General features: G+C 47.1%; 1 protein-coding gene and 1 long non-coding RNA gene across 5 annotated transcripts in view; one reads left to right on the top strand and one right to left on the bottom strand.

Moving 5' to 3' along the window:
- The window catches only part of P4HA1 (prolyl 4-hydroxylase subunit alpha 1), a 27,089-nt gene extending 10,792 nt beyond the window's left edge, over window positions 1-16,297 (top strand). Inside the window, exons 6-15 of one of the 4 annotated variants that reach the window (XM_074544361.1) lie at window positions 509-748; window positions 1,553-1,740; window positions 2,749-2,925; window positions 5,917-5,987; window positions 11,891-11,990; window positions 13,054-13,107; window positions 14,164-14,229; window positions 14,653-14,721; window positions 15,381-15,477; window positions 16,011-16,297. In XM_074544361.1, the coding sequence (XP_074400462.1) occupies window positions 509-748; window positions 1,553-1,740; window positions 2,749-2,925; window positions 5,917-5,987; window positions 11,891-11,990; window positions 13,054-13,107; window positions 14,164-14,229; window positions 14,653-14,721; window positions 15,381-15,477; window positions 16,011-16,081 (1,133 nt within the window). In that variant the 3' untranslated portion in view covers window positions 16,082-16,297. Of the gene's footprint in view, window positions 1-508; window positions 749-1,552; window positions 1,741-2,748; window positions 2,926-5,916; window positions 5,988-7,026; window positions 7,098-11,890; window positions 11,991-12,939; window positions 12,994-13,053; window positions 13,108-14,163; window positions 14,230-14,652; window positions 14,722-15,380; window positions 15,478-16,010 lie in introns of all 4 variants that reach the window. The other 3 variants (XM_005495193.4, XM_005495194.4, XM_005495192.4) reach the window with 3 other exon arrangements.
- The window catches only part of LOC106629892 (uncharacterized), a 27,471-nt gene continuing 11,960 nt past the window's right edge, over window positions 5,043-20,553 (bottom strand). The window contains exons 4-5 of the long non-coding RNA XR_012581042.1: window positions 7,972-19,121; window positions 5,043-6,229 (exon numbers count right to left, since the gene is read on the bottom strand). This is a non-coding gene — a long non-coding RNA (uncharacterized LOC106629892). The remainder of the gene's footprint in view (window positions 6,230-7,971; window positions 19,122-20,553) is intronic.

The following is a 20,553-nucleotide window of genomic DNA, read 5'->3' as shown; positions in this document are numbered from 1 at the left end:
CTTTAATCTTTCAGAGGTCACTTAAAATGTTTCTAAAAATGACTGACTTGAAAAAAATCCCAAGCAGCTGGGAACTTACTCCCTGATGTTTTCCTTGTCCTCCCCCACCAAGCTGTCACTAACAAGTCGTGGTTCAGTAACATTTTGAAAGTGATAATGTGATGTCCTTGAAATCAGAGTTCTGAAACTTCAAATTTGGCTTTTTTTTGCTCTTGCTGGAAGTGGTTGGGGTTTTGAGGAAGGAAGATTTGTTTAATTTGATTTTTCACTAGTGGCAGAGACATTTAGCTGTTCCCTGGTATTCTGGCAGTGGAAAGCTGCATCTGAGTGCTTGTGTGCCAAGGATTTACAGGCTTTAGAGACTTCCAGCAAACAGCTAGTGCAGAATGGAGCTGTGGGAGAATAGAAATAAAACCCTGCTGGGAGGAATGAGGAATAACTCAAATGTTTCTCAGAGCGCAGGTCTGGAACCCTGTGTAAACTCTTTTGTTTTGCTCTAAATACCCAGGTGTGAAGCACAAATCCTTCCTAACAGCTGAAGATTGCTTTGAGCTGGGCAAGATTGCCTACACAGAGGCTGACTACTACCACACCGAGCTGTGGATGGAGCAAGCCCTGAAGCAGCTGGATGAGGGAGAAGTGTCCTCTGCAGACAAAGTCTACATCCTGGACTACCTGAGCTATGCTGTGTACCAGCAGGGGGACCTGGCCAAGGCCATGGCACTCACCAGGCGCCTCCTGGAGCTGGGTGAGGGGCACGGGGACACACCTCTGCCTGCCTTTGTCCTGGGCACTGCAGCCTTGCCTGGGATCTGACTCCTATATGCATTTCTAAAGTGTGGTTTTGCATTTTAGATGGGGATTTGATCCTTTGTACTGAAGGATTTTCATGGCTTCTGTCCCTTTACCTGTCTGAAATCTGGTTCTTTCCCTACATTTTGCTTTCCTGGGTTGAGATTGCTTCCCCTTAGGTAGAGGCAAAACCAAAATGAATGAAATTGAAACTAAATTTGTGATACTGGAATCTCTGCAGATGGTTTAAATACAAATTCAGCATGCTGAAGATGAAACACTTGTACAAACAAGAAATACAGAATACAGGACAGTGAGATAAGAGTCTGCTTCATGAAAAATGAAAGCATTTATTCTCCCGTGAATATTCCACTGACTGACTGTGTAATGGATGCTCTGGGGAGCTCAGAACTAACCCTAACATAGCAAGAGCCACTTATTAAAGAACTGAAGCTAATTCTGCAAGTTAAAGAGCTTTTTCACCAGAAATTTTAAATCCCACTGGGGTATTTTCAGGTTTCTAGTCAGTCATGCCGTACCAGCTCTCTCCCTGCCCTATTCCCTTGTCTCTCCCTCTGAAGTGGGATGGGCTGGAGTGGCCAAACCCTTTTCTTCAGTGCTGGGACCCCATGTGCAGTGAGGGTTGGAGAAGCAGTGGTGTGCATCTGTTTCCTTTTGCTTTCTGTGAATAAGCACTTCTGGATGGTTCCTCAGGGGCTGGAACCGTGCCAGTGATCCCCGTCTGTTTCTCTGTCCATAGATCCTGAACATCAAAGAGCAAATGGGAACATGAAATACTTTGAGTATATCATGGCTAAAGAAAAAGAGGCAAACAAGTCCAGCACGGATTCAGAAGAGCAGGAGAAGGAAACTGAGGTTAAGAAAAAGGATTACCTGCCTGAGAGAAGGAAGTACGAAATGCTGTGCCGTGGGGAGGGGCTCAAAATGGTAAAGTGGAGTAGACTGTTCTCAAATGTTTGAAACCAAACAATGTCAGGAATTTGTGTGTGGTGTGCAAGCAAGGAAGTTGTTAGAGCAGCTGCATGACTGTGCAGAGCTGAGGATCTTGTGTTGGATTTCTGCCCCCTTTGGCCTGTTCAGTAGACAGAAAGTAACACTGCCTCAGGCACTGCTGGCTGTCTTGGAAGTGCTCCATCAGTGTAATTAATTGAATAAGGATGCTGGAAGTCCAGACTTACAGACAGAATTAAATAGGGTAGTTGGAGTAGTTTGCAGTCAGTTCTCTAGCACAGCACCAGACCTCTGTGAGACTTTAATGAATTTTTTCGTTCTAGATGGGCAGAGAAGCTGGATCAGCTGGGGTGTTTTTCTTGGTGATGAAATTATCTTAGTAGGGTTGTGTAAAGTAATGCTTGCTGAAGTATTACACAGCAACATGAAAGTGCAGACAGCACTGATCTCTCAAACTGAAATCATCTCCTTAACCTGTCACATAAGGAGGTGGGGAGAGTGAATTGTTTGTGTGTCCAGGACATGTTCTGCCCATTGGCGATACCAGTGTTCTGTGGCAGTTAATTGTAAATCAAAGGGAAGAGAATGATGCATCTGACTCCACTGATCTCAGAAGGCTAATTAATTACTTTATTATACTATACTATATACATTTCATCTAAACTGAATCTGCCAAGCACTCACTCTGCGCACACCTGCTCACACTGCACTGAGTCCTGTGACTGTCACCTGACAATCCCCCCCCACCTGGCCCTGATAGGCCAAGGAAACAAAACATCCTCACTTTGTGTAAACAATCTGCATATTGCATTCTACTTCGGCACAACACAGGCACAGCAACCGACAAGAATTGTGTTTTCCCTTTCTCTGAGGTTCAGAGAACGTGAATCTCAGAAATCCTTGGGAAGAATTGTGCCTTGCTTTTCTCTGTGAAGGGAAATGTGACAGCACCTGTCTGAGTGCCCCTTGCTGTGCCCCCTGTAGACTCCCCGCCGACAGAAGAGGCTCTTCTGCCGCTACTACGACGGGAACAGGAACCCCAGGTACATCCTGGGCCCCGTCAAGCAGGAGGACGAGTGGGACAAGCCCCGCATCGTTCGCTTCCTGGACATCATCTCCGACGAGGAGATCGAGACCGTGAAGGAGCTGGCCAAGCCCAGGGTAAATGCTCCCCCTTCCCTGCCTCTGGAACCTGAAATCCCTGGTGTGCTCGGTGTTGAGTGTGAGTGGCTGGCTGCTCTGGAGGGCAGGAGTGTGCAGTGAGCTCACACCTTGCTTGCTTCACCTTGCAGCTCTTGAAGGAGACTGGGGATTCTCTGTGGTGACTGGAGCCAGGTCCCAGCAGTGCAGGATTGTCAGGCTCTTCCTGCAGACACAATTTCAGCTGGTTTGGATGAGGAGGACAATGTCCTTCAGCATTCTCCTCCTCATCCAAACCAGCAAGAGTGGACTGGAGTATCCCTAACTTGTGTTTGGTTTTCTGCTTTTGTTTCTTTTTAAGTCTGGAAGGGAAAGGCAGCCATTCCTCTGGTCCTGGAATGCCACCTTATTGTATAGACAAGAAAGAATGGTTATATTCTCCATTTTGGTCTAAGACTGGCTGCTGTTGATGCCTTGTGAAAGTTAAGCTAGAACAGTGGCTATGTGGAGTTAAGGAATAAAGTAGGGATTTATTAAAAGGATCTCCACGGATCCACCTTGGGCAGCACGAGAGCCCAGCCAGGGCTGCACCCAAGGTGAACCAAAATGATCATGGAAATGGATGACTGGTCACAGGGTCTCACACTTCTAGAAGTTCTGCTCCATTTGCATATTGGAGTTAATTGTCTAATTACAACTTTAGTTTATGAAGTCCCATCCTTCTTGTTTTTCTCTCTTCATTCTGCTGTTGATTTTGTTCTTGGGCCTCAGATTTGGATCAGTTGCCCTTGGTCCCCAGCTAGAGAAGATATTGTTTTGTCTCCCTGCTCTGTGCACAGAGCTCACCATCCCTTAATTGAAGCTCAGAACTGCACACTAAAGAAGCACAGAATCTGAAAAATATAAAAGCTAAAACCTGAGGCCATCAATGTCTCCAGGCTTGGAAGCTGCCTGCAGATGACAGAGCTTTAAGGGGGCAGGACATGATGAGTTCTGGCTTTTTATTAATGATGGTGGCTCATCAACCTTGTTTGAGACACAAGATGCAAAGGTTCTTGTTTCTCAGAGAGGAATAATCCAGGGCAGCTTGGTTGTCTGAGAAAACAGGAGTGTCCCAGGCAAACAGCAAACTGATGGAGTTGCATTCTATATCCAATTGGTGCAGCTCTGCATCTATAGATGTACTCTGAAGATGTAGTTAGTTAAATTAATTTATTTTTTCATCAATTTTAAAGACTTAAAGACTTAAGCTCATAGAAATGTAATTTTCCTGCTTTTTCCCTTTGCTTTAGGCCTAAATGGCTTTTTGTCCAAAATGAGCTAAGCAGATGGAGACCAGGGGAATACAGGAGAGGCTGTTGGCTTGGCCAAGAGCTGTGGTTGTACATGGGCAGTGAGGCTGTCCTTGGCCTACCAGGGAGCCTGAAGGGATCTTAAAGCTCCCTGAAGGCTGAGCTGTTGGAAATTGGGAAGAATCTCTTCACTGAAGAGTTTGGCAGGGCCTGCCCAGGGAGGTGGCAGGGTCACCATCCCTAGAGGTGCCCAAGGAATGGCTGGATGTGTCAAGGTGGGCATGGATCAGAGGCTGCAGTTGATTATCTTGGAGGTCTTCTCCAACCTCAGTGATTCTGTTCTGAGGTAATGTTCTGAACTGTAAGCAGGAAGTGTGAGCTTTTCCCTCCAAGTACCCGTGAGGCATCTCCTCCTGCTGCCCTGGCAGGCAGCTTTGCTGCAGGGCTGAAAATCAGAGCCCCCATTGCTGGTCTGGAGGTGTTGGAGCTCCTTTGCTGCAGAGTGATGCATTCCACACCTGTGGAATGTGACCAGACCACTACTTGACAGAGTAGAAAACTGTAAATGTATGACTGTGAGCTCTGATCTTGCTGAGGTCACTGTTTTCCTGTCACACACTCAGCTCATGGCAAAGACTTGGAGACCTTTATGGCAGGAGCATCTGTATGCAGTTACTGTTCCCTTATTCCCTGTGGCTGAGGCCTTGCACGGCTCAGCAGCAAAAGGATTTTGTTCTTGGAGACCTAAAGGTCATCTCCTCCTTCGTGCTGCATGGGCTGCTGCCATCCTGTGGGAGGAGAGTGCTGATGTGTGCCCAGACTTCTGCCCTGCTGGCAGGATGAAGCCTCATTATTCAGCTCTGGAGTCTCACTGGAATTGTAGTTTGTGCCTTTTTTTTTCATGTGTCTGCATGGGAGGAGAGGAGAGGCAGCATACTGGGAGCTCCCAGTACCCTTTCTTGTAGGTATGGAGCAGTCTTGGCTTGTTTGGTTTATTTTAACAGTGGAGAAATGCTTCTGATTGTTTGGGAGTTGGCCTGACATTTGTGCCTTTTACAAAATTTGGGCTCTGCATCCCAGCCTTTGCAGTTATGAGTGATGGAGAGTGCCTGGTAGTACATGAGCCAAGCTAAAGGGCACACGTGAGATTCTGAGTTGGAACATTCACAGGGATGGGAAGGCATGAAGTAAATGGAGCACAGCAGAGGGAAATAAAAGCCTTGAGGCAGGAGTTCCCACTTTGTGTAAATGTGACTGTGGGTGAAGCAGAAGTTTGTGGGAGCTCAGTGCTGCCTTTGGTACAGGAAGGACTGAAAAGGAATGGTTTATTCACCTTTGGCTTATGGTGGATTGAATCTACCTGTAAAACCCCTCATGCAGGGACAGGAGAGTGTAACAAGGCACCACTTGTCCCCATGCCGCAGCAGTGTGCTGCTCCCAGAGCATTTCACTACAAAAGAAATCCAGGCTGCTGTAGTTTGCTTTATTCAGACAACCATTTTCACTACAAACATGGAAACAGGACTTGTGGAAAACCTTAAAAAACCCAAACAAGAAACCTTTTTTTGGTAAAGCTGGAGCCTGCCCTGGTTCCCTGTGGCCCTGCAGGACAGGGCAGGTGCCAGGGTGGTGGCGTTGTCCCCAGGCCAGGCTTCTGAGTGGTCGGAGTGCTGGGCTGCAGATTGTGCTTGTAATGCAATTCTGATGGTTCGCTTCACAGCTGAGGCGAGCCACCATTTCAAACCCCATAACGGGAGCCTTGGAGACGGCACATTACAGAATTAGCAAAAGGTAAGAGAGCTCTGCCACAGGTTTGGGCCTGCCATCAGTGTGTACGTCCTGCTTATTGTCAGGAAACCAGCTGGGCTGGAGAGACAGCTTGCAGTCCACCTTGTGATTCCCTGCAGATCTGTAACAGGCTGGTGCTGCTGAGTTTCTCAGTCTTTTCCTTCAGCTGGAAGTTCTGGGGGCGTGTTTTGATTTGTTCTTTCCCTTTTGGTCGCCTTCTCAAGTCTGTTTTTTCAAGCGAGTCTCTGCAGTCAGTGTGAAAAATACAAGATGTCACAAAACCTTCAGTAAAATCTGGGGTTTGTTTTTAATCTACACATTGCTTCCCCCTTGCTCCTTCTCACAACCAGGAATTGTCTTCCCTTTCTTTGGAAAATGAAGCAGATCTCAAAATGCCTTAATGGGTGTAAGAAATGCTTCAGGTCCTTGCTGTGCACACAGACACACATCTCCTAATCCAGGATAATCCCACACTCCCAGCTGAGCTCCTTTACCTCCTGCCTGACACAAACCTGATAGAACACAGGCTCACTTCCACCGAGCTCCTGGTTCTTTTCAGCTTGTCCATTAAGTACTACAAGAGCTGAATTTAGCCAGTGCTTTCCAAAATTGGCTGGATTTGAAAGAAACCACCTGCCCCTGCTTGCCCTCCCTTGGTTTTAGCCATGGTAATTAAAGATTGGCTGCACAGGCCATCAGCACTGAGCCAAAATTCTGGGAGGAGTTAAAGCTTCTGGGTGAGGAGGAATTGTCTGGGAAACTCAGCATCATAAATTACTTGTAGAAAGTCTTGATTTTAAACAAACAAAAAAAAAAGGAGGAAAAATAATAAAGGGAGGAAAAAAGTGAAAGGACAATCTAACCAAATTATTGCAACCAATTTGTTGTGATTTGGACATGGCAGCTGCAGCTTGTGTTGCCCTTCCAACCATTGCTAATATGCGAGCATCGCATCCGGACCAACCGGAACCTTTCAAACACCTGGGGCTTGGCCAAAAGCAGCCTGCAAGGTGGGTAAGCCTTGTCCTTTCTCTTTTTGTAGCTGAGCCGTGCTACTGTTCATGACCCTGAGACTGGGAAACTGACCACAGCACATTACAGAGTCTCTAAGAGGTAAGGGGAAGGGATTCTTTGTCTGAGGAAGTTTGTCCTGGGGCTGTGCTGCTTCAGCACAAGCATTCTGTGTAACTCTCCTTATTCTTCAGCCTTTCTTTCAAAGAGAGGGGCCCAAGCAAGCTGAGCTGTCACCTAAGAAAGCACGGGGACTGCTGAAGTAGGGACTGGTTGTCAGTGGTGGCATTCCAAGGTGGAAGTGCCCTCTCTGGCTGAGCATGGCTTGTGTGCTGTCACTAACCTACTAAACATGGGCATGGGGCTCTGCTGGCACCTAGTGCAATGGGGCACCTGCCTGGCTCACCCCTGCTCCTCAGTGCCCACCCTTGCTCAGAGCTGGGAGCTGCTGGCATTCCTGGGAGCACTGCCCACTAAAGCTAGGGATGATTTTAAGGGATTTCCATGGTGGAATGGTGGAAGGTAGAATAGAAACTCAGTGTTCTCTCAGCTGTTTTGACAAACCCCTGAACTTGGAATGGCCTGGAGCTGAAGGGCTTTAATTTAGCTGTGAATTGCTTCAGAAAGGTAAAAGTGCTTCCAAATGTGGGCTCACAGGAAGGTGACTGATTCAGGAATGATAAGTCTCAGAAGAATTGGAAAACCACTGGAGCCAAGGTCCTTAAGGCCACTCTAGTGGCAAGTTGAAAATATTTTTTTTTAATGCCTCACACCTTTGCAGCACGTGGGTCTGTGTGCTCATTGGCACATGCAGGTAGTGGGAATCCTCTGGAAATTGTCTGGAAAACTCTTACATGTTTGGTCCTTAAAACTGACCCCATGGAAGGGCTTTAGGAACATCCATCTTCCTGTTGGACATGTGTTGCATTTAGTTTTTATTTCTTGTTTTTAATGTTCAGGTCTGTCCATGTCTTACCTATCTTAGTTATTTGTCACTGCATATTTGGAATTTATTCACTTGTGGTGTTTGTCCTCTGTGCAGACAGCTCTGGTGTATTTACTGAGGAAACTCCTTCATCCTTTTGAACATCGCCTCATGTCAAACTTGCTGTGCTAATGATGGGAATTGGAGAAGGTGACCAGTTTACTGAGGAAATTGGGATGTATAATTGGTCCCTACTTAAATAGATGAGGCTTAGTGAAAGAACTTTTTATTTCAAGTTGTGATTTTTCATTAGTAGGAAGTGTTATTCCCTGAGGTAGTGCAGATGCCACAGTCAGAAAAAATAGTACAAGGCACCACCCAGCATTTAAGGCCAATTAAAAAAAAACCAAAACAGGATAGAGCCTGGGGAATGGGACCCTTAAATTCTTAATGAGGTTTGGTGCTCAAAAATGTGGCATTGTGGGACTTCCTTCCAATGAACCTAAGAACTCTCAGAAATTGAATCACATTTTACTGAGCTAAATTTTTAAATTCAGTATGTCACTGGAAACTGGAATTAAAATTGTAGGGACACATCCAAGAAGTTGGGCAAGGGCATTTTTTGAGGGTAGGAATAGCCTTGGTGTGCAGCTTCTGCTTGCCCTGTCTTTGCTTTCCTCCCTGTGCAGATTTACAGGATGGGTATGGACTTCCCAAGAGAACCTGACACCTGAATCTGCAGTGGGAGGCAGAAGCCACCCCCAGCAGCCTGACTGAGAGGCCCTGTGCTGTTCCTGCTGCACTGCCAGAAACATCTTTCCCTTGGAGCTGCTCGAGCTGGTTCAGATTCCAGATGAATCATTGCTCCTGAAAACCAAAAAATGCTCACTTCATTTTTTTAATAGATGACTGCTTTCCCCCTCCAAACATTCCTTCCCAGCACTTGCCCTCCTAAATTACAGCATTCCTGCCTCTGAGAGAGCTACTGTTCCCTTGGTGGGACGTGGCAGCTCTGTGTAGGGAGGCACCTTGCCAGGGTGTGCAGCACCAGGATAAACCCACCCACTCACACACTGCTTTTACAGATAAAAACTCCTTTTTCCCCTTCCCTCTCCTCCCAGCAGGCAGCAAGAGCTTGCAGCATGTTATGCTAAAAGTTTCCATTTCAGAAATACCAGCCTGGCTTTTACTCACTCCCTGTTGTGTCTCTGCTGGTATTTTTCTGCACACCAAGTGTGGCTTAGAAGGCTTTTAAACATAAATCCCAGTATTTTGTGGCCAGTGACCTACAGAAGTAGTGTTGGGCCTGACCAGTGCAGCTGAGGAGATAAGATCTGGAGGGGATGTACTCTTGTGTGTTCAGTAGCTCCAGAGATTCTCTGGTTTTTCCTTAATGTACTCCTTAGACCTTAAATTATTTCTGTGTGGAAGCATCTGCCATTCAAAATCTCTGAGGTGCCTCATGCAGAATTAGAAGAGGGAGGACCATGGGACATTTTGTGGCTGTCCCCATCCCTGGCAGTGCCCTAGGCCAGGCTGGATGGGCTTGGAGCAGCCTGGGACAGTGGAAGGTGTCCCTGCCCATGGCAGGGGTGTAGTGGGATGAGTTTTAAGGTCCCTCCCAACCAAGCCATGTCTTGATTCCATGAGTCAATATGATTATTCCTGACTGTCTGTGATGCATATCAAAGTTGTTAAAAGCCTCCCCAGTGTGAATTCAGCACGCTAATGGAAGCATTAAATTTTTTATAACAGTTCAGGGATGGCTTTTTACAAAGCCAAGTGGGTCAGCAAAACACCAGACTTGTGTGGTCAGGGAACTGGGGGGTTGTGTGGTGGTTATTAAGGAAATACCAAACCCTTCTGTAACTAAATCAGTGATATCTTGACCTGCCCTGCCTGTGGCTTCCCAGGAATTGTCCCTTTTTTGTTAAGGCCCATCACAGACTCAGAGGTGACAGCTGGTCAGAAATAGGACAGAATGCAGTGAATCTGGAAGTATGTAAATATTAAAAGAAAGCAAACTGCTGAGCATGTTTAAGGCTGTTAATGCTGCACCTCCTACACCACTGGCCAGGGGAGTCTTTCTCTTTTCTTTGATAGACAAGGGCAGGGAAAAAAAGCCAACTTTGTGTGAAGAAATGGTTTTGAATGAGGCAGAGGCTTTTATCAGCAAGGGATCAAGCTGGGACAGCAGCAGAGGAGGGTGTGTGAGACAGCTGGAATATTCTGAGGCCAGGCTGCAGTTGGCACGGCACCTCCAGGGTTAAATCCCCTGTACCTCTGCAGCGCTCCAGGCCTCCCTGTGGTTTTGCTCAGCACCCAGCAGACAGGCTGGCACTTGGAATATGGTTTCAATTCCCTGTTTCTCCACCTTTCATAGGCTTTCTTTGTATGTGGAGGCTGTTGATTTGATTTCTAAAATACATACAGTACTCCCCTTCCTGAAAGGCTGCAGTATTCATTGCCATCTAATAACCAACAGAGCAAGAATGATTGGGTTTTCCTTTCTTTGGGTTTCTTGAGTTTTTTTGTTTGTTAACAGACTGGACAGAGGCAGAAAAGGCCTACACTGAAGCTGCTGGGTGTGTTGGGGCTCTTCTTGTGCCTTAAGTGTGCGGTTAGGGCTGCTTGTGAGCATAACCTGGTCACCATGGCTGTGTAGCATGGCTGCTTCTGGGGATTTTTGTTTGGTGAATGCTTCATATCCATGTCTTAGCATTCTTCTGCCACCTGAAATCAAAGCAGGTTGTGCTGTAACACCTCGTGGTACTAACAAGTGGGCCTAGGTATGTGTTTGTGCATGTCTGTCCTAAGAAATCAGATTTCTTTTATCTCATAGTTCATTTGTCATTCAAAAAAATGCTCGTAGAGATTCTGTAACCTGTGTCAGTGCCTTGTGTCATGTGTCATGCTACTGTTCCTCCCAGGCAAAGTATTTGGGGATTTATGGTTTTTTAATGCAAGTCAATATAAAAACTTAATTTAGTATAGATGTGAAGGTTGATTTGAGTAAAAATACATGGATGCTGCTGATACTTTCCTTCTGGGCTCTGGGCACAGGGATTTCTGTCCAGCAGGAAGCACTGCTGAGCCCAAAAGCTGAGTCAGCTGCTAGAAAAAAAGGTAGAAATACCTATCTCCGTTTTCCTGCTAAAAAAAAGGGGGGGAAAACAAGCTCCAAATCACCAATATTATCACCCATATTAGTGCAGGGGGCTGCCAGGTAAAGTGAAGGTGCAGTGACTGGCATGGGATGAGTCAGATGAGCAGCTGTGGAAAAAGTCTAATACACAGTAGGAGGCAAACATTCTGAAAGATACCTTTGGAACTGAGGCTGACCTTCCACATAAAAAATAAAATAAATGGCAGGTTAGTTTGGGTTCCCCCTCTTTAAAAATCATTGTGTACCTGAAGCATGTGCTAAATACCAGAGTTATAATGGGCTGTTCTGACAGCAATTGTTCCATTTATTGCATTATTTGGTTGTTTTCTGAATGATCTTTAGTAGCTCTGCAGGGGGAACTGATGAGAAAGGGCAGCTCCCAGAGAGCTGGCCTGGAGGTGTGGGACGTGGGGGAGCTGAGTTCCAGCTGCACAGACAGAAACAGTGGCTCACCTGCTCCTGTCCCAAACCTTGCTTCAAAATGCATCACCCCAGGGGCTGAATGAGCTGTTGGGAGCGGGGAAAGAGCAAAACTGTGTGTGCCTGGTTTAAAAATCAGCTTGAAGCACTGTTTGTGACACTTCCTTCAGCCCAGTGGGGGAATTCAGGCCCTTGGTTACAGAGCTCCCTTAAACCCCTGCTGGAATTGGTCTTTCTAAGAAATGCATTCATTAAATTCAGAGGGTTTTAACACCCTGGAAATACTTGTGGTCATGCCACCAAATCCTTGAGAAGTCCTAAAAAGCAATTTCCCATTCCAAGTGCCTGCAAGTGTTGGTGCTGTCACTAACTGTCCCCCCCCAGCGCGTGGCTCTCGGGCTACGAGAGCCCGGTGGTGTCCCGCATCAACACCAGGATCCAGGACCTCACAGGGCTGGATGTCTCCACTGCAGAGGAGCTGCAGGTAAGGGGCAGCTTGGGCTTGGGGCTGGATGCCAGCACCATTTCTTGTGCTTGCTCACGTGAGGTGGCCACAAAAACTCATTTATTTACAGAAGGGGAGAAAACGCTGTCTTTGCAGAGCAGCTGTTCAGTGTGGAATGGCTTTTTGGGCTGGAAGGAAACAGTGATAACTGAATAACTGATATAGAACAACAGTGATAACTGATAACTGAAACTCTGGATGTGTAGTTCCTTTTTAGGAACTACTTCCTTTTATTTAGTCCAATAAACTGAGTTTCATGGTCACAGGGTCAAACTTTGCTGCTGTTGGAGGCACTTAAAAGTTTAACTCAGGGGAGGCCACCAGTGTCTGGTGTCCCTGGGATGTGGGAAACACTGGCTGGATGTGTAACTTGAGTAAAGTGCAATTTAGAAGTGCTTCTGTTTATTTGCTTGAGGCCTTTAAATGAGCAGCTGCCTCCCTGACTGTGAGCAGAGGACGAATACCTAGAAAGCAGGACACCCACAAAGTACTTCTGGAACCTGCTGTGCCCCTTGCCACTCTGTCAAGGTTCCTGGTGATAAAATGGCCAAGGATCTGGGGGATAATTTGTTATTTTTTATAACCAATTGGTAAGAAGGACAGGGAACCCTCTTTATTGACACAGCCAAATTCAGGTCAAAAAGTGGTTTCAACGTGATGATGTAAAAGCACTGTGACACCATTTTGGAGAGAGGCTGAAAAGTTTTCTGTAGAAGAAAAATGCTTTTCTGCCCTGGGAAGCACCAGATTCTTACCTGGAGCATCCTGCAATGCCACTCTTGGATGTGCTCCAGCTGCTGACAGAGGCTTGACATTTCCTGGGGCTTGGTGTTTAAGCTTCATCTCTGCAAAGGCTGTAGCTGACAGCCAAACTCTTGCCTGGCTAAAGACTGATTTACTAGATCCTGTGCTTCTCCTCCCACTGTAGGTAGCCAACTACGGCGTAGGAGGCCAGTATGAGCCTCATTTTGATTTTGGAAGGGTAAGTCCTGCTTTGTCTTCACTCTTTCTTCTTCACAAGTGCTGTGTTTCTCTTTTTCAGGTGGCAAATTATGGAGTGGGAGGACAATATGAGCCCCACTTTGACTTTGCACGGGCAAGTAAAGAGCTGGAGGAGAGCTAGACCTGGTGAAGCCTGGGCCTCTGGGCTGGGGCACACTCTCTGTTCTTCCATGTCTATTAAATTTTGTAGCTCTTCCACTTTGCTAATCCATGTCCATGGAGAAAGCCCTCTAAACCACCAGCTGGACGTTGCTGCCTGTAAGCTGAGTGCCAGCAGTCTCCTGACAACTGGAACTGGGAATTAAGGACTCACTGTCCTTAATTTTTAAATTGGATTTGAATTCCCCACCTGTTTTATTCCAGCTTAAATTGCAGACTGCTGAAATTCAGTTGGTTATTTACTGGGCATAATTCTGTGTGGTTTAACCCCTTCAGATTAACCTTAACCCTGCCAGTCCCAGCCACCAATTCTGAATCAGGATCTCTGCTCTGTAAGCACCTGCTCCAAAGCATTGCAAGTGATTAACAGGTTTTGTTTGGAAACACTGGGGCTGTTTCCAGGAGTAACAATTGCTGGAATTTCAGTGCACACAAAGTGTGGTCACAGGGGGTGGGTTTAGAAACAGAGGTATGACAGAAGTTGGTATCAAAACTCATCAAAATGTGGTTCATTCTTGTAAGTGGAGTGCTGGACACTCCTTAGTTGCCTGGTTTGTCACTGAGGCTTCCTGCCTGCTTCCCAGCTGGAATCCAGAGTGGAGTGTGGCAGGGAGGTGTCCCAGCTGACCCTGGGACTGAGAGCTGCCCTGGCTGCTGCCAAGGACAAGGGGGGGATGAGTGTAATTAAATAATTCAGTTTGCTGTGAGGAGGATTTATAGCCTCAGCCTCAGACAGCACAGTTGTTGTTACCCATTAGAAATCTGGGCTTAATGCCCTCCCTCCCTGTCCTACAGAATTTCAAAGTGCCTGGTTTATTTAAATTGATAGATTCACTCCTGTTGCATTCCTCCCCTCCTTCCAAATCGAGGGGTTGGATTAATTCTTCTGCATGAGTCTGTTCTGTGCTGCTGGCTCAGCAGCTGTGTGTCATTGGCTGCTCTCAGCAACCAAAAAGAAATGCTGATGGAATCTGCCTGCTTTTGTTCACAGAAAGATGAGCCAGATGCCTTTAAAGAATTGGGAACAGGCAACAGAATTGCTACTTGGTTGTTTTATGTAAGTGATACATTTCTGCCATCTGTCACTGTATATTCTGTACCATGGAATGATTTCATTCTGCTTTTCTTTCATTCTGTTTTACTGAAGGGACTTGCAAGTGAAGCAGCCTCTAACTTTGGGTAGTACATATGGGAGGGTCTTCTTACCCAGACCTTGTGGTTCTTCCATGTGTCTTAAGGAGGATTTTCCCCCCAAATTTGAGCATTAGCTTAAGTTATTTGCCTTGTTTTTGTACCTGCATCAGTGTTTACAGCATGTTCATTGCCTTAACACTCGAGTGGGAGGGACAAGGCTGGGACTGCACTGGGAACAGAGGGGGTTTGGCCTTCTTAAGGGATTTATGTCAAAATTAAACTTCACTTTCACTAAAAAGTGAGATTTTATCAGCCTGAACTCACCTGTCCTTCCCCACCTGTTCAGATGAGTGATGTGTCAGCAGGGGGAGCCACGGTCTTCCCTGAAGTGGGAGCCAGCGTTTGGCCGAGAAAGGTGAGCAGGATTCATCCAGCAGATAAATCCACTCCTCCCCACTACCCACACAGAGCAGAGCTTGAAAATGAACCTTTAAAATAACTGTTAGCACCTCTGTGCTGTCAGAACAGTGCTGTGATTTTCCATAAGTGCAGCAACTGGAGCTGTGCTGGTGATTCAAAGGTCCCTGATATTCCATGTGTGGATACAAATGCAAAACACTTAAATACTCCAAAACACATCTTGAAAATACTCAAACCTGTCAGTTGACTTAGTCTTGAGGTATCAGTAGGAAATTCTCCTGTCAGTTTTTTCCTTCAACCAAGGTTTGCCTTTGCTGGCCTGCTGCTCGGCTTTAGTAAATAATCTTGGCTTTCTTAAACTGGTCAGGAATGAAACTGGTTTAGGATTTAAAAGAAAAAAACGAAAAGCCAAGTATACAAATATACAGTAAGTCAAAGGAGACTTTTTCTTAAGAATAAGAATATGGAAAAGAGCCTTCAGTTTAAAAGGAGGCTCTGAAACACAAATGCGCTTACCTTTGCCTTATTGTGTGTGGTACAGAGCACAGGGCTGAGTGTCCCTGCCATTCCCAGGGTACAGCTGTGTTCTGGTACAATCTCTGTGTGTGATTGTGTGGTACAGAGCACAGGGCTGAGTGTCCCTGCTATTCCCAGGGTACAGCTGTGTTCTGGTACAATCTCTTCCCGAGTGGAGAAGGCGATTACAGCACGCGGCACGCAGCCTGCCCGGTGCTAGTGGGGAATAAATGGGGTGAGTACCTGCCTCTGACCTGACTCTGGGCTCTGCTGGGGGGTGGCTTGGCTTTATTTTTTCCTTTAGACTTCAGAAATTACATTCTTTGTAAAGAAATATTTATATTTAATTTACATTATCTACCTCATATCTCTCTATATGTTAAATATATGCTATATAGTAGCATATTTCATTACATGTATAAAGGAAATTAATACTATATCTACTTTAAGAGTTTTTGTAGCTATGTCTACTTTGAGTTTTCGTAGCTATGTCTACTTTAAGAGTTTTGTAGCTTTGCAGCTATACTGGAAGGGTTTTTGGTTGGTTGATTAATTTTATTAGACTAACTTCACAGATCTGTGCATGGCAGTGGGGTTGGAATGAGAGAGTCTTTTAAGGCCCCTTCCAACCCAAGCTGTTCTGTGATTAAAACCCTCTAGAAAATTAAGATAACCCTGTGCTTAACCAGAAGCTGGCCTAGAGCACGTTTAGTTCAGCAGAGAAGGAACTGAGCAGTGCAGTGATGCAGTGCCTTTGTGTCTTTGCAGTCTCCAATAAGTGGCTCCACGAGCGGGGGCAGGAGTTCCGCCGGCCGTGCACGTTATCGGAGCTGGAATGAGGCAGCCTGGGCTCCCAGCACTCAGGGGTGCAGCTGCACACTCCTGCCAGTTTACAACTGACTAACAAACACTCCACTACAGGTTCACCCCGCCCAGCTCAGCTGCGGACAGGACAAACGTACTTTTGGTTCCCTCTAAATCCCCCCCAAGGTTTATCAACAGAAAATACCGAGGCTGACAAGTGTTACTGAAACAAAAAAAAAAAAAGGACAAAATACAGATAAATACAGATGAGGGCCACAACTTACAGTGGTGTTGTGTGTGGTGTTCCTGTCACCATCATCCCTCTGAGCAGTGTGCGCAGCCAGGGGTTGTCTGGAGTCCACCTGACAGGCTTAGGGCAGGATCATTGCCTGGGAGGGCTCCCTTCTAAGGAATGCTGAATGAAACCCTTTGCTATTCCTCAAGTCCCACACACTTGACTCTTTGCTTTCCTAGAGTGCCTGACCACTGCAGGCTTACTTTGCTGGAAAACAGGCTTATTAGCATGTTCTAGTCTGGTTTTCCACTTCCACAAAAGCCCCACTTTTTAAACTTGTCTTCCTTCTCAGCCTATGTGGAGAATTTGGCTCTGAATCTTGACCACACGAGCCAGCAGTTCACAGGCAGAGTCAGGATGCTTCCCTAGTGTCAGAGCAGCCTCGGAACACCCACAGCCCATCTCCCCTCCTCTTCTGCAATGTTTGTCCACAAGAACAAATGCTGCTTTTGTTCTGTCCTGGCAGCCAGCTCTTCCCTCTGCTCCTTGGGCAGTGGGTTGGGGATGTTCCCACCTTCATTAATCAAAATTGTCGTGCCTTAGGACACTGGAATTTCAAATTGGTTCTGAGACTTCAGGTGCTGAGGTAACACAGAGTCCTCACAGAATGCTCCCTGCCCTTGTCTTCCTCCCAGCTCTCAAGGTTTCAGGAGAAACCCTCAGCCTATTTATAGTCCTGAACCTTTTTTAGCTGCAGGCTCACTTTCCTGAACCCTTTCCCTTCCACAGGAGGATTTTCAGCAAAATATCCAAATATCTCACTAGCATGAGGACAGAAATCAAAGGAAGCTGCACCTGCCTTTACCTAAACAGTCCAATTTTCTGGATGATGATGATTTTACTGATTTAGGGGTCAGGCCTGAAGTCTTTACCAAGGGAAAAATTCCAATTTTGGTTAATTGGATTTTCTGCCTCAATAAAATCTTGACAGTTGAGCCAAAACATACAAAACCTATTGTTAAATGTGCTAGAAATACCTCTGGATTACTGGGAATGCAGTTTAAGGTACTACAGCTGGAGGAACTGCATACTTTCAGAAGACACTTTAAAAGGTCTTTGCTGGAAAATATTTGTTCAATTTCTACTGAGCCTGGTAGCAGTGGGACCCACAGATCTGCCCCTCCTTAGCCCTGCACCTTCCTGAACTTTGCCTGGCTTTTGGCAGCTGGAAAACAAGGTCCATCCATAAAGTGAGAACACAAAGTCTGCACAGTCCCACCTCACATCTGCACTGCTCATTCACCAAGAGCAGGAGCTGATCTAAATAAATTCACCCCAGAACTGCTTTAGCAGAGCTAATCTTTGAGCACCAAATTGTAATAATTTAAAAAACCCCAAACCCATAAGATTTGTGCCTACCTGAGTTTTCTCACTGTTTTATCTGTCTCTCTTCCTACCCATGGTTCTCTCTTTTCTCTTTCCCATCTCTTAGTTTGTTAAGCTCCAAAAAGGTAACCATGGCTGCAGGTACCTCCCACCACATCCCTGCAGGTGAAGGGGGACAATGAACAAGGGGAGCAGTTGGGAATTCTGCCTTCAGGGCATCCAGAAATGCTTGTAGAGAGGCCAGTTCTACCTAGTAAAGGAGCACAAAACAAAATTCCTGTATTGCCATCAGGAACTGGTGTGGAAAACACCTGGTTTGCTCTTGCTGTCCCATCTCTGTTCAACAGTCACCAAAGCATGAAAAAAACCAGAATTGGAGAATTTTGCTCAGCAGTTCCCTCCCTCACCTCAGTACCAGTGAGTACTCCAGTGTTAAACAGCATCAGTCTCAGGCACTGCTTGGGGAGTACAAATGTTCTGCTGCACGACTTTTAAAGCAGTAAATCACTCACAGATAATTCTTCAGGAAAGAATTTTCTACTTTTGACAGTAGAAAATTTTACTTGGTTAAAGAAAAAAAATAACCTCTCAAAATTAAATCTCCAGTCTGCTGGGACACATCAGGAATGTTCCAGATTGTGACAACAGGGTTGGCTTAGATTTTTAAACTGCAGACAATCTCTATTTCCTCTCCCTCCACTGCAGTGGTGTCCATGCCTCCAACGCTGACTGTGTAAAGGATTACACTGGTGCTGCTGCTTCTGCCTTATCCCACCATTTCTCAGAGGGCTTTTGGATCCTCAGTGTGGCTCCTGTGTGAATCTAGTTTTGTATTAAACATGATTGAAAACTGTCTGGGCTCACAGTGACTGACAACTGCCTTACTGTTACATTTTTTTGTAATAAAATTTTTAATGTTAAAAAAAAAGTGAACAGGCTTAAAATAAAAGCCACTGCCATTAGCAGTGAGAAATCCTCCACATCCAACTGTCCTCCTATGTGGCTGCCAAAAATGTGATCACACAGAGTTTTATCACCATTTGTGAAAACCAAGCTCCTCTATTTCCCTTCACCATCACACTGGGCAGGTGCAGGAGCTGCTCCTACCCCAAATTCCTGTTCTACACTAAACTTTGTGTCTCCACTGGGAACACACAGCACTAAAGGGCTGCAAGAGGGCAGGGCAGATAAAGCTGGGCTGAAAGCAGAGTCACCTGCTGAGGGGTGGCAAATCTATTTTGTGATGCCAGAACGTCAAACAACCACTTACCCTGGAATGGTTCTAGGGAGGGGAAGAAAGCACCACAGACTCCAACGACACAATGAACTCACATGTGGGAGGGTCAGGCTGGCCTCTTCATGACCTAAGCCTCTGGGGTCTGTACAGCACAGCCATCCCTGGGCTTCACCCTGCAGAGCAGTGGAGCTTGTGCTTCATTCCCATCATCAGGAACCTGCAAAAAGCACAGCAGGGACTGCTGAGAGCCCTGGATCCTTTTCCTGTGGGATGGAGCTGTGTGCTGCCCATGGAGCTCTTGGCTTGCAGGTAAGGAGGGCACTGCCCCAGCACAGCTGATGTGAGCACACACTTGCAGTAAGCCTGAAGAGCAGCAGCACTGTTTGATTTTGGAAGGGTGATGGGGCTCCATGCCCAGCCACCCTGAGCTGCTGCCCTGCCCCTGCCAGGACAGGCCTGGAGGAAGAGAAGGCTCTGGATCAGCCCTGTCCCACCCCAGCCAGTGACTTCCCACCATCCCAGCTGGGGCCCTGGGGCTCTTGTGGCACAGCTGCAGCTGAAGGGTGACCATGGGGTCACCAGCATGGGAGGAGCCCAGCAGCTGCAGCTGAACAGGCAGGGTAAGGTCAGAGATGGGGAGTAAGGCCTGTCAGTGTCACAGGGCAGGACAAGATGAAGAGAAGGGAAAGGGTGTGACAGGATCATAGAATCCCAGAATGGTTTGGGTTGGAAGGTACATAAAACTCATCTGATTCCAATCCCTGCCACTGGGAGGGATGCCTTCCACTATCCCAGGCCTTGTCTAACCTGGCCTTGGACAGTTCCAGGGACAAGGGGCACAGTTTTTCTGGGCAGCCTCCTCAGGGCCTCACCACCCTCAATGCAGAATTTTTTCCCAATGTCCCCATCTATCTCTGCCCTCTGGCAGTTTGATGCCCTTCTCCCTTGTCCTGTCACTCCAGCCCCTCTCCAGCTCTCCTGGAGCCCCTTTAGGCACTGGAAGGGGCCCTGAGATCTCCACGGTTTTCTCTTTTCCAGGCTGAACAATCCCATCTCTCCCAGCAGAGCTGCTCCATCCCTCTGCCCATTCTGGTGCCTCCCCTGGGCTCTGCAGCAGCTCCAGGTCCCTCCCGTGCTGGGACAGCTCTGCAGGTGGGGTCTCACCTGAGCCCAGGGGCAGAACCCTCCCTGTAGCTGGGGGAAAGCAGCACCAGGGACCTGCCCACACACCCGAGTTCGGCCCCGCTCGGGAGGGGGTCTCGAACCACGCACCCACCCTCTTCGGGCTGCCGGACTCTGACCCGGCTCCGGGCACTCGGGGATTTCACCTTCGGCCCGCAGCTCTCCTCCCGTCATCAGTGACTCATCTGGGCTTTGGAGCGGCCACGATCAGCCACTAACCTGAGCCACCAGCTGCTCTTTCCCCTGCTAAACACCCAGCAGCAGCTCCGGGTGGAAAAGGAGCTCGATCCCTCTATCCCATGTGCCCCCAGCAGAGTGGCACGGGCAGGAGCCTGGCACAGCCAGACGTGCTGGGAAGGAGGAATGCAGCACAGGAGCTGCAGCACAGGAGCTGCAGCTCGGCTCCTAATGCGGAGCCAAGAGGGCTTTTCCAGCTGCACCTGGGATGGGGCTCACTGCCACAGGGA

The sequence above is a fragment of the Zonotrichia albicollis genome, chromosome 7 (assembly GCF_047830755.1).
Source record: "Zonotrichia albicollis isolate bZonAlb1 chromosome 7, bZonAlb1.hap1, whole genome shotgun sequence".
Lineage (NCBI taxonomy): Eukaryota > Metazoa > Chordata > Aves > Passeriformes > Passerellidae > Zonotrichia > Zonotrichia albicollis.
This window is presented reverse-complemented; position numbering and strand designations above follow the sequence as displayed.